The sequence below is a fragment of the Mobula hypostoma genome, chromosome 5, assembly GCF_963921235.1.
Source record: "Mobula hypostoma chromosome 5, sMobHyp1.1, whole genome shotgun sequence".
Taxonomy (NCBI): Eukaryota; Metazoa; Chordata; class Chondrichthyes; order Myliobatiformes; family Myliobatidae; genus Mobula; species Mobula hypostoma.
In genome coordinates this window covers 180,713,265-180,727,334 of record NC_086101.1, presented here as the reverse complement: position 1 = coordinate 180,727,334, position 14,070 = coordinate 180,713,265, and the positions used below count along the sequence as shown (strand labels likewise).

General features: G+C 43.3%; 1 protein-coding gene across 2 annotated transcripts in view; it reads right to left on the bottom strand.

Moving 5' to 3' along the window:
- Positions 1–14,070, bottom strand: part of glra3 (glycine receptor, alpha 3) — a 257,459-nt gene that overhangs the window by 48,958 nt on the left and 194,431 nt on the right. For both annotated transcript variants that reach the window (XM_063049478.1, XM_063049479.1), the window contains exon 6: positions 1,003–1,140. In XM_063049478.1, the coding sequence (XP_062905548.1) occupies positions 1,003–1,140 (138 nt within the window). The remainder of the gene's footprint in view (positions 1–1,002; positions 1,141–14,070) is intronic.

Below are 14,070 nucleotides of genomic sequence, written 5' to 3'. Positions count from 1 at the left end.
GGTTTTGAATTTTTAGTTTTTCATATTTTACAATTTTCTCCGTTCTTTATGTTCTACTGTGAAAAAGGAGCATGTGATTCACAAATAAAATTTCTCAGTTAAATTGAGCAAAATCCCTGGGTGTAACACTCATTTATTTGACGAAGGTTTGGGGGCTGAAAATATTTTCAAGGCCCTGCACTTCAATCATTTGGTTCTTGAAATAACTTGCACACTCCTAGTCATTGTTATTTAGCAACGTTATTTCCACTTGGATCACTTTGCGCTAAAATTGATTTTTTTGTTGCAATTATGTTCTTTCTTGGAAAAATTGTACACAATTCATGTTTATTTTTTGTTTTTTTTGGTGAATGCTGCTCATCTGATGGTATGCACCTGTGATGCTGCTGCAAGGAAGCTTTTCACTGGACCTCCAAATACCTGCACTTGTGCATCTGACAATAAACTTGACTCAGCTGTATCCATGCTCCGTAAAACTTTGCAACAACTCTGTTTTTTTAATATAGTTATAATGATTTGATGTGGGATACACACTGGCCTAGAAAATAAAAAGACACAGAAGAAACAAGACCAGGAGCAGCATTTTCTCTGCCAAATTATAAGATTGATCATAAGACATAGGAGTAGAATTACGCAAACACGAGGAAATCTGCAGATGCTGGAATTTCAAGCAACACACATAAAAGTTGCTGGTGAACGCAGCAGGCCAGGCAGCATCTATAGGAATAGGTACAGTCGACATTTCAGGCTGAGACCCTTCGTCAGATCCTGGTCCTGAAGTCCACCACCATAGGACACATCCTGTCCACACCTCTTGTATCTTGGCCTTTCAATATTCAATAGGTTTGTTTGATAAGATCTTGATTAATCCAGTCATGTGCCCAAGATCACTTTCCTGTTCTCTCCACATACCTTGACTCAATCTCTGACTCAAGAATTTTTGATGACCCAGCGTACACAACTTTCCCCATTTACTTTTGCTTATTCAGGATAAGGCCTTACCTGTATTGTAATGCTTTGTGCAGTATCGTAAATCTTTCTCTTCTTTTAGGAGAAACTGTGGCAAGGTGAGTCCTTCGGCAACCTGTACTGGCCCATTCTCTTGCCATTCAAAGATAAGATCATTCATTGTGTAACCAACTAAAGGAGGATAGAGGGAGATTTTAGAGAGAGCAAGTCTAGAATCGGTGCATATCAAGTCTATGCCAGCTCCTGTCAGTCTCACTCCCCAACACTTACTCTGAAGATTATTGTCTCTGAATCACTTAATTACCAGCATGGCAGAGTAGTGGTTAGTATACCACACAACAATGCCAGTTTTCACCATTTGATTCCTGCTGCTGCCTGTAAGGAGTTTGCATGTCCTCCCCATGACCATGTGGATATCCTCCAGGTGCTCCAGTTTCCACCCACATTCGGTTAGGGCTCCTGAGTTGCAGGCAAGCCATTTTGGTGCTGGAAGCATGGCAACATTTGCGGGCAGCCTAACACAATCCTCGCTGATTTGATTGGACAGAAATGACACATTTCACTGTAGGTTTCCATGTATACATGACAAATAAAGCTAATCTTTTCCTTTACATTTCTCTTTGACAAAGAAGAAGGCCACATTGGTCCATCAAGACTACTTCTTATCACAAAGCAATCCCATTTCCCACTAATCTTCCCTGTTACCTCTTCTCAAGCTTCCATCATATTCCACCACGGACTAGGGGCAATTAATCTAACAACATTTATGCCTCTGGGATGTGGAAGGGCACCAGAGGACTTGGGCATGGGAAGAATGTCAAAGTTCAAAATAGATTTATTTCCAAAGAATGTAAATGTCACCCTGAAAATCATTTCCTTGCAGGCACTCAAAGTAGCAAAGAAACACAATAGACTCAATGAAAAGCTATACACATACAAAGAGTGACAATCAATGCATGAAAGAAGACAAACTGTGTAAATAGCAAAGACAAAGAATAATAATAATAATAATAATAATAATAACATTAATAACAATAGTAGTGAAATACCCATGATCTGAGCAGACTAGATGTGTCAAACACCTGGCTCAGAGTTAGAGACCTCTTCCGAGAAACAGTGGGGTTCCTCATGGCAATACATGACCAGGTGGTTAACAGAAAAAGTTATCGAAAATACATAATATAAGACCAACAAATTCAAGATAATAAATGCTGAAAATATTAAGAGAAACCAGAAACAATCCAACACATTACAGGATCCTGTAGCAGTTTAACTCAATCTGATTACTTACACAGGCATAATCAAGTGGCAAACATCATTCACCAAAATCTTGCTTTGAAATACAAACTTATAAAATCACCATACCTCACTCTAAAGTCTGATCCAGTTTTAGAGTCAGAATACTACAAATAATATTATGACCTATCCAATATTACTGACAGGACAATCCATAATAACCATTCACTATAGAATAGACAAACAAGAATGACTTACTCAATAGATATAGCCATTCCAAGCACACGTAACATATAGAAATCAATAAGTGAAAAAACACCAGAAATTTGCTGAATTAAAAGAGGTGCTTGAAAGACTATGGTACATGGACAGCGTATACATTGTCCAAAGAGTAATATCTATAACTGGTGTCATCCCCAAGTCACTACACAAAGGATTAAACAATTAGGGCTACACAGCAATATTTATGTAAATCTCTAGAGAGCCACGATACTAAACACCACTAGAATAGACCAAAAACTTCCTAGTAATTGAAAAATGAGTGTGTTTGGCTATGCCCGTATCTCAGGTTTTACCAGCCTGAGCTGGGGGAAAAAAATCAAAATGTAACAACAGCAACAAGCAAACAAACAAATAAATAAATAATACTGAGGACATGAGTGAAGTTATCCATGCTGTTGGGTAATAACTGTTCCTGAACCTGGAAGCTAAGCCTCTCTTCTAAAGGCAGTAGTGAGAAACGTATACAGCCTGATGGTGGGGTCCTTGATTATGGTTGGTGGTTTCATGTGACAGCGCTCTTTATATATGTGCTTTTTTCTGAGATAGAGACAGAAACATCTTAAGAGGAAAGTGTTAGAGACAGATTGCAACATGAATGTGAGAGCAGAGTGGATAAACTTTTTGGTTTTGGCAAGGATTCATGATGTATCAGCAATGGAGTGGTAAGTGTATCAGGAAAAGAGTTGAGGGGTTCATTCTAAATAAGTCTGGACGAAGAATTGTTCCATGTGACCAAAAAAAGATGAGAGTAGATAGGCCCCTTATGGAGTCTAATTTTTTATTTTGGAGGAAGTGAGTGGAACCAAAGGAAATATTGACCCTAAGGACAGGTTCTACCAACTCAATGAGTATGTTGGTGGAGTGGACTGACTGGGCCTCCACTCAAGGAAGATAAAGAGAGCCCTGAGCGAGATGGAGGTATAAAGGGATGGAATGCTTGTGGTGAGGATGAGCTGTTTGAAACTAACAAATTGGGAGTTGTCAAGGTGGAGGAGGGCATCAGGATTATCACGGACGTACATGGGAAGGGAAGGGACCAGAGGAGACAGGATTGAGTCAAGATGGGAAGAAATGGTGGTGTGGATAGTCAGAGGCTTTTTCCCAGGGCTGAAATGGCTAACACGAGAGGGCACAGTTTTTTTACGCAGGGAGTGGTGAGTGTGTAGAATGGGCTGCTGGTGACAGTGGTGGAGGCGATATGCTTTTAAGAGACTCCTGGATAGGTATATGGAGCTTAGAAAAATAGAGGGCTATGGGTAGCCTTGGGTAATTTCTAAAGTAAGGACATGCTCGGCACAGCTTTGTGGGCTGAAGGGCCTGTATTGTGCTGTAGATTATCTGTGTTTCTAAATAAACTCAGAGGGGAAAGAACAGGTTGAAACAATAGGTCCACTGGGTAGGGGGTAGAAGTGGTCAGTGCAGGGCTCTGCTTTAGCCAGACTGAAGGCTGTGGAGGGATGCTCTCCTAATCAAATCATCAGCAGTGGGAGCAGAGCACTGCGAAGAGGTTTCTCGCAGGTCGGTGATGCTTGTTTAAAAGGAGAGCTTTGTGGGCGTTTGGCCATTGCAGAGGCCCTATCAGTAGCGGGAGTAGAGCACTGCAAATTAAATAAAAGTGCAGGAGGGACTAGTGGAGCGGCCATTGTAGGGGGCAGGTCAGTGGCGACAGTAGAAGCGTCAGGCTTTGGCTCAAAGGAGGCTTCAGCTCGGAGGAGGTGTTGGTTCTGGGTAAGCTTCTGTTAAGGGTTACATTTTGTTTTTCTCTTACTGTACTGGTAAAGTAAATGGCGGTTGTGTGTTCTTCATGCCGGATGTCGGAGTCCTGGGAGACCCAGAGTTTCCCAGGGAACTACGTCTGCCTGAAATGCATCCAACTACAGTTCCTTGAAGACCGTGTTAGGGATCTGGAGCAGCAGCTGGATTCCCTTTGGAGAGTGAGGAGAATATTGAGCGGAGTTACAGGGAAGTAGTCACCCCAAAATTGTAGGAGGTGAGTAGCTGGGTGACTGTCAGGAGGAATGGAAATGTAAATAGGCAGTTAGAGCAGAGCACACCTATGGCCATTCCTCTGAAAACTTTGGATACTTTTGTGGGGGATGACCTCCTGGGGGAATGCCACAGCCACCGGGTTACAGGCACTGAGCATGGATCCGTGGTGCAAAAGGGAAAGAGAGAGAAGAAGGGAGCAGTAGTGATAGGGGACTCAATAGTGAGGGGAACAGACAGGAGATTCTGTGGATGTAAACAAGACACCTGGATGATATATTAAACACAAAATAATCTGCAGATGCTGGGGTCAAAGCAACACTCACAACACGTGAAGGAACTCAGCAGGTCAGGCAGTATCCGTGGAAACGATCAGTCAGTGTTTCGGGCCGGAACCCTTCGTCAAGAGGCCGCTGATAGGGCCTCTGCAATGGCCAAATGCCCACAAAGCTCTCTTTTTAAACAAGTGTCACCGACCTGCAAGAAACCTCTTTGCAGTGCTGTGCTCCCGCCACTGATGATTTGATTAGGAGAGCATCCCTCCACAGCCTTCAGCCTGGTTGAGGCCGAACCCTGCACTGACCACTTCTACCTCCTACTCAAGATCCACAAAGGGTTCCTTCCTGACGAAGGGTTCCGGCCCGAAACGTTGACTGATCGTTTCCACGGATGCTGCCCGACCTGCTGAGTTCCTCCAGCGTGTTGTGAGTGTTGGATGATATATTGCCTCCTAGGTGCCAGGGTCAGGGATGTCTCAGATTGCGTCCACAACATTTTGGAGAGGGAGGGAAAGCAGTCAGGTGTCTTCCAATGACAAGGAAGGAAAAGCAAAGAAGTCCTTAAAAGAGATTTTAGAGAGCTAGGTAGAAAGTTGAGAAGCAGGACCTACTGGGTAGTAATTTCTGGACTGTTGCCTGTGCTACGTTCCAGTGAGGGTAGAAACAGCATGACTTGGCAGATAAATGCGTGGTTGAGAAGCTGGTGCAGGGGGCAGGGCTTCAGGTTCCTGGATCATTGAGAACTCCTCTGGGGGAGGTATGACCTGTTCAAAGGTGACAGGTTGCACCTGAACCCAAAGCGACCAATATTCTCACAGGCAGGTATGTTAGAGCTGTTGGGGAGGGTTTAAGCTAATTTCTCAGGGGAGTGGGAACCAGAGAGATGGGACTCAGGGTAGGCAGGATGGTAAAAAAGTAAAGATAAGCGTTCAGTCAGACTGTCAGGCAGAGCAGGCAAGTGATGGGACATAGTCGCAACCAACAGGTTGAGTACTGTATCAGTACATTGGGAATGCAAAATCAAAAAGGGTAGCAAATACGGAATATAACAAATTAGGTGGATGATCTTACTGCACTAACACAGATTACCAGGTATGATGATGTGGCTGAAGGATGGTTGTAGTTAGGAGCTGAATGTCCAAGGTTACACATTGTATCGGAGGGATAAGAAAGTAGGCAGAGGGGGAGGCGTGGTTCTTGATAAAGAATGGCATCAAATCAATAGAAAGATGTGACATGGGATCGGCAGATGTTGAATCCATGTGAGTTGAGTTAAGAAACTGCAAAGGTAAAAGGACGTTGATGGCAGTTATGTACAGGCCTCCCAACAGTTACTAGGAGGTGGACCACAGATTACAACAGGAAATCAAAAAGGTATGTCAAAAGGACAATGTTATGATAGTCATGGGAGATTTTAACATGCAGGTTGATTGGAAAAATCAGGTTGGTAATGGATCTCAAGAGAGTGAGTTTGTTGAATGCCTAAGAGATGGCTTTTTAGAGCAGCTTGTTGTTGAGCCAACTAGGGGACCAGCTATCCTGGATTGGGTGTTATGTAATGAACCAGAGGTGATTAGGGAGTTTAAGGTAAAAGAACCCTTTTTCAAGTATGTAAAAAATAAAAGAGAGATGAGAGTGAATATAGGACCGCTAGAAAATGAGGCAGGAGAAATAACAATGGGGGAGAAGGAGATGGCAGATGAACTAAATGAGTATTTTGCATCAGTCTTCACTTTGGAAGACACTAGCAGTGTGCCAGATGTTGTAGTGTGTGAAGGAAGAGAAGTGGGTGCAGTTACTATTACAGGGGAGAGGGTGCTCAAAAAGCTGAAAGACCTGAAGGTACGTAAGTCACCCAGATGAGATGAACTGCACCCTAGGGTTCTGAAAGGGGTAGTGTTTGAGATTGTGGCGGCATTTGCAATGATCTTTCGAAAATCATTGGACTCTGGCGTGGTGTCAGAGGACTGGAAAATTGCAAATGTTACTCCACTCTTTAAGAAGGGAGGAAGGCAGCAGAAAGGAAATTATAGACCAGTTATCCTGACCTCAGTGGTTGGGAAGATGTTAGTGTCAATTGTTAAGGATGAGGTGATGGAGTACTTGGTGACACAGGACAAGATAGGACAAAGTCATTATGGTTTTTTTCAGGGAAAATCCTGCCTGACAAACCTGTTGGAATTCTTTGAAGAGATTACAAGTAGGATAGAGTAAAGGGGATGTAGTGGATGTTGTATATTTGGACTTGCAGAAGGCCTTTGACAAGGTGCCACACATGAGGCTGCTAACCAAATTAAGAGCCCGTGGCATTACAGGAAAGTACTAACATGGTTAGAGCATTGGCTGACTGGAAGGAGGCAGTGAGTGGGAATAAAAGGATCTTTGTTTGGTTGGCTGCCAATGACTAGTGATGTTCCACAGGGGTCGGTGTTGGGACCACTTCTTTTTATGCTGTATATAAATTATGCTGCATATAATTTGTTGCCACCTTTGCAGATGATACAGAGATTAGTGGAGGGGCAGGTAGTGTTGAGGAAACAGGTAGGATGCAGAAGGACTTAGACAGATTAGGAGAATGGGCAAGAAAGTGGCAAATGAAATATAATGCTGGAAAATGCATTCGGTAGTGGAAATAAATGTGCAGACTATTTTCTAAACAGGGAGAACATCCAAAAATCTGAGGTGAGACGACTTGGAAGTTCTTGTGCAGAACAGTCTAAAGATTAACTTGCAGGTTGAGTCGGTTTGAGATTGTGGTGGCATTTGCCACAAGTCGGTGGTGAGGAAGGCAAATCCAATGTTAGCATTCATTTCAGGAGGTCTAGAATACAAGAGCAGGGATGTGATGCTGAGGCTTTATAAGGCACTGGTGAGGCCTCCCCTTGAGTATTGTGTACAGTTTTAGGCTCCTCATCTTAGACAAGATGTGCTGGCATTGGAGAGGGTCCAGAGGGGGTTAACCAGGATGATTCCAGGAATGAAAGGCTTATCACACGTGGAATGTTTGATAGCTCTGGGTCTGTACTCGCTGGAATTTAGAAGGATGAGGGGGGATCTCACTGAAAGGCCTAGACAGAGTAGATGTGGAAAGGATTTTTCCCATGTTGGGAGAGTCCAGGACAAGAGGGTACAGCCTCAGGATAAAGGGACGCCCTTTCAAAACAGAGATGTGGAGAAATTTCTTTAGACATAGGGTGGTGAACTTGTGGAATTTGTTGCACATGCAGCTGTGGAGGCCAGGTCATTGGGTGTATTTAAGGCAGAAATTGATATATTCTTGATTGGACATGGCATCAAAGGTTACTGGGAGAAGGCTGGGAAATGGGGTTGAGGAGGAGAAAAAAAGGATCAGCCATGATTGAATGGTGGAGCTGACTCGATGGGCCAAATGGCCTAATTCTGCTCCTATGTCTTATGGACTTATGGTCTCACCCATGCTGTAACGTGCTAACCACTACAATACTGTGCCGCTCCACTGTCTGGGAGATAATGATCTGACGTTAATTGGTGGGTTAGTGGTCTAGAGGGGCTCGGAGGATGTGTCTGGGTGCTGACATTTTGCCTCAAGAAGGCAGAGATTGGTTTGCCAGAGCACAAGAACATTCAGCTTGTCTGTAAATTTTTTTGCAGTGATGTGCTGCACATTTAGAATGAATAAGGTTGGAGTAGGTGAGGGGAGGATATCAAAGTTGCATCAGTAATTAATGATGAATAGATCAAGGGAGAGTAAATAAGCTATTGACGGATGGGGTCTGGTCTTGGTGGTTCAGCAATACCGTTAATGGGAGTAATTCAGCAATACTGTTAATTTTAGGCATTGGAAGAAGAGTTCACCATCATGTTGGCTCCAGAATATGTTGAGGTGAAGGCATAGAGATACAAAGCTGACACCCCTGCTGAGGACTGATCACTTTGTCCTCAAAGGGGAACATTGATTGAAGATCATACAATTACGCGAGGCGTAGATGAAGTAGAGAGCTGGTATCTTTCTCGCAGGGTCAAAACATCCAGTACCAGAGGGCATACATTCAAGCTGAGAACAGGTAAGGTCAAAGGAGTTGTGTGGGACAAGGTTTTTACACAGAGTATGGTGGGGCCTGGGATGTACTGCTAGCGTTGGTAGCAGAGGCAAATACGACAGAGGCATTTAAGGGGCTCTTAGACAGGCACATGAATGTGCAGAAAATGGAGGGATATTAACATTATGTGAGCAGAATTAGCTAATTAGTTTAGTTAAGCATTTAGTCGGTAGTTTAATTAGATTGGCACAACATTGCGGAGAGAGGAGACTGCTCCTGTGTTGTAATGTTCTGTGCTCTAATGGGGAAGGTGACAATGCATTTGTGGTTTTTATGAATGTCCTTGCAATTTTGTTTGAATAAGGATAAAATATTTGCCTCTTTTAAGTTGTTTGGCATCTCTCCCATTTTATCCAATCTATTAACCTACTAAAGGCACTTTCAATTCCCTACCAGCCTAACACAGGGATTGCAAACAAGAGAAAATCTGCAGATGTTGGAAATCCAAGCAACATACGCAAAGTGCTGGAGGAACTCAGCAGGCCAGTCAGCATCTATGGAAAAGATAAACAGTTGATGTTTCGGGTCAAGACCCTTCATCAGGACTGGACATCAGGATGTCAGACCCTTCATCAGGACATCTTTTTTCCAGTCCTGATGAAGGGCCTCAGCACAAAACGTTGACTGTTTACTCCTTTCCATAGATGCTGCCTGGCCTGCTGAGTTTCTCCAGCAGTTTGTGCGTATAACACAGGGATTTGGTAACTAAATTGCTCGAAAGTGTGGTGGAGGCAGCAATCCTATCGGTATTGGTTTATTATTGTCCCACGTACCAGTGAAAAGCTTGTCTTACAGACTGTTCATCAGATCAAATCATTGTGCATTGGGGTAGAACAAGATTAAATGGTCACCGAATTATAGGAAAGATGTCAATAAAATTGAGAGTACAGAGGAGATTTACTAAAATGTTGCCTGGGTTTCATCTCCTAAGTTACAGTGAAAGGTTGAACAAGTTAGGTCTTTATTCTTTGGAGCGTAGAAGGTTGAGGGGGGACTTGATAGAGGTATTTAAAATTATGAGGAGGATAGATAGAGTTGACGTGGATAGGCTTTTTCCATTGAGAGTGGGGGAGATTCAAACAAGAGGACATGAGTTGAGAGTTGAGGGGCAAAAGTGTAGGGGTAACACAGGGGGGAATTTCTTTACTCAGAGAATGGTAGCTGTGTGGAACAAGGTCCAGTAGAAGTGGTAGGGACAGGTTTGATTTTGTCATTTAAAAAAAAATTGGATATGTATATGGACAGGAAAGGAATGGAGTGTTATGGGCTGTGTGCAGGTCGGTGGGACTAGGTGAGAGTAAGCGTTCGGCACGGACTAGAAGGGCCGAGATGGCCTGTTTCCATGCTGTAATTGTTATATGTTTATATGGTTTTATGGTTATAAATAATCTCCATTTAAATTAAGAAATGTATAGACAAGGACTGATGGTCAGCAGAGTGTCACAGCTAATTAAGCTGGGGTGGCTGGCTTGCACTTCCAGGGACCTTCGTTCAATCCTAACAGTGCCATCGGTGCCGACTTTGCACGTTCTCCCTGTGACCCACGTGGCTTTCTTCACGGGATTCTGATTTCCACCCACATCCCAATGATGTGTGGCTTTTTAGGTTAATTGGCCACTGTAAAATTTGACCTTGGTGTGTCGGTGAGTTGGGAAGGTGGGAGTTGAGGGAATGTGCGGAGAACGAGGGAGGATTAGTGCAAGTGGGTGCTTGGTCATCGGCACAGACTCAGTGGGCTGGAAGGACTGCTTCTTAACGCAGAGGGCTTGGGAACCAGAACTAAGGGTGAGTGAATTGAGCAAGAAAGTAATTTCTTTACACAGAGGGTAGTGAGTACCTGGCATGAACTGTCAGAGCATATGGTTGTGGCAGGCTCAATTGCAACATTCAAGAAACATTTGGATAGGTACATGGAGGGGAGGGGCTTGGAGGGTTACGGGCCAAACACAGGAAACTAGGACTAATATGGAGGTTGCTATGGAGAATATGGACCAGTTGGGCTGAAGGGCCTGTTTCCATTCTATATTACTCTATGGAGAAAATGGACTTTGTGTCATTACTTTCTCTGGTGCTATGCACAGCAAATCTGAACGTGATGAACATTTCTCTGCACGTTTGAGTGTTTGCTAATATGAATTGGCATAATTTTAAGGTGATTGGAGGAAAGTATAGGGACGGAGCATCAGAGGTAAGTTTTTTATATCGAGACTGGTGGGTGCATTGAATGGCCTGCCAGAGGTGGTGGTATAGGTAGTTGGGGCATGAGGTAATCTCTTAGATAGGTGCATGATGAGAGAAAAATGGAGGCTTATGTAGCAGAGAAGGGTTAAATTGATCGTAGAATAGGTTATAAAGTTGGCACAAAATCATGGGCCAAAGGGCCTGTACTGCGATGCAATGTTCTATATTTGATGTTCTATGAACAATTGAGGTGGACGGGAATTTCAGAGATTCAGGTGAAACAGATTCTTTAAAAATAAATATAATTGGATCAAAAAGATCAAAAATCAAAGCTTTAAAATGCTCACTAAGTAATTGTGCAGACCTCCAATAGATTCCAAGGCTGACTGATAAAGTTAATAAAAAATCAGTAAATGTAAAGCTGGAAAAGAACACAGCTTGTGGACAATAGGCCTGGGAGGATTGTTGAATTTAATTTAGGAGAATGATAGAAATACAAAGAAATTGAACAACAGTATTTTGGTTATATACATTGATTGTTGTAAAATAAAGAACAAGCAGACTCTTTGCAAAAACAAACCAACAACAAACTGATCAGTAAGTACTGCTGGGTAGCTGAAAAGTCACATCAGTACATAGAACATAGAATAGTACAGCACAGTACAGGCCCTTCGGCCCATAATGTTGTGCTGACCCTCAAACCCTGCCTCCCATATAACCCCCCACTTTAAATTCCTCCATATACCTGTCTAGTAGTCTCTTAAATTTCACTAGCGTATCTGCCTCCACCACTGACTCAGGCAGTGCATTCCACGCACCAACCACTCTCTGAGTAAAAAACCTTCCTCTAATATCCCTCTTGAACTTCCCACCCCTTACCTTAAAGCCATGTCCTCTTGTATTGAGCAGTGGTGCCCTGGGGAAGAGGAGATGGCTATCCACTCTATCTATTCCTCTTATTATCTTGTACACCTCTATCATGTCTCCTCTCATCCCCCTTCTCTCCAAAGAGTAAAGCCTTAGCTCCCTTAATCTCTGATCATAATCCATACACTCTAAACCAGGCAGCATCCTGGTAAATCTCCTCTGTACCCTTTCCAATGCTTCCACATCCTTCCTATAGTGAGGTGACCAGAACTGGACACAGTACTCCAAGTGTGGCTTAACCAGAGTTTTATAGAGCTGCATCATTACATCGCGACTCTTAAACTCTATCCTTCGACTTATGAAGGATAACACTCCATAAGCTTTTTTAACTACCCTATCTACCTGTGAGGCAACTTTCAGGGATCTGTGGATATGTACCCTCTGCTCCTCCACACTAGCAAGTATCCTACCATTTACTTTGTACTCTGCCTTGGACTTTGTCCTTCCAAAGTACTCGACAAGATTTTTAATGCGGCTAGTGTGTGAAGCTACTCCAACCTGTGGACAGTGTCTAAGCTATAAATGAGGTTTAATGACTGTGGATGTCTGAGAAAGAATTCTCAAAGGAAGGAATGGGTCATGAAGATCAGTCAGAGCAGGTCAGTGCCTGCTGGATGAAGCAAGGAAGGTTGGCAATGGAATGGAATGTAGCAGCACCCACTAAGGTGGATAAGGGACTGACAATGAACAATTGACATATCGGTTCATCCGACCCCAGTGCCCCTCTCCCCCACGACATGGATTCAGACTTAGTGAAAAGCAAAATCAAGATCAAGATCCAAGTCTATTTGTCACATACACATCAAAACACTTCATAACGTTAACAACCAACACACCCGAGGGTCTGCAGGGGCAGCCCACAAGCGTAGCTATACATTATGGCAACAGCATAATGTGCCCACAATGCCCGGCACAACAACACAACAAGCAACAAAACAACAACAGCAAAAACAAGCGTCTCCCACATACGCACATACACAGTTCTTTAAACCTAGGACAGGCCTCCAGTGGACATTGACTCCTCCATAAGCTGGAACCATCTGCCAGCTTCTGCTGTTTGTGACAAAACTGGCCATTTATGATGTCTAATAAAGTGCAGCTTTATTGCAGCTTTTCTCTTTCTATGGCAGCTGTCTTATTGAGTGAGCATTTCCAAAGTCAAGGTCAAAATCAAAGTACATATACAACATACAACCTTGAGATTTGTCTCCTTACAGGCAGCTACAAAACAAAGAAACCCAGTAGAGCCCATTAAAACAAAAGAAGGCCCTCAAATACCCAACGTGCAGAGAGAAAAAGATAACACCATGCAAACAATATAAGTAAGCAACTAGCATTCAGAACTGAATCTCAGAAAAGTGAGTTCACGCTGTGATAGTTGCAGGCCACAGCCACAGTTCAGTGCAGAGATGACTAAACCTCATAGAGCAGTGATTTGAACTGGCCCATCACTTTTCAGAGTTTCAAAAGCTGTTGCATTCTACATTTTGTTGTTCCTCCACTGTTTCTCCCTCTCCATCACCAGTACTCATTATTTGCTAGTTACCCCCCTACAGACGGGCACTGAGAACAATTACATTACCTGGACCATCTTTGTCTGCTTGATCAAAGACATTCCTTCTGTTTTCTCCACCCCTCTCATCATCATCATTATGTGCTGTGTTGAATTGATGTGGGCACTTATGGTCTTATCCATGGTCATGATTGTCCTTGGTAAATATTTCTACAGGGCTACGTCTTTACCAAACGGGTGACCCCAGCCATTATCAATACTCTTCAGAGATTGTCTGCCTGGCCTCAGTGGTTGCATAACCAAGACTTGTGATATACACCAGCTGCTCATACAACTATCCACCACTTGATCCAATGGTTTCATGTGATCCTGATTGTGCGGGTGCTAAGCAGGTTATGCACCAAGTTTGACCTGCAGGCTAGTGGAGGGAAAGAGCGCCTTACTCATCCTTTGGTAGAGATGTACCTCCGTCCTAGCACCGATCTCCCCCTCTGCACCTTGAAAAAAAATTGGTTCCCTCACTTTTCCATTCTGATGAAGAACCATTGACTTGAAATGTTAACTCTGCTTTTCCCTCCAAAGATGCTGCCAGACCTGCTGAGAATCGACACATTCAACG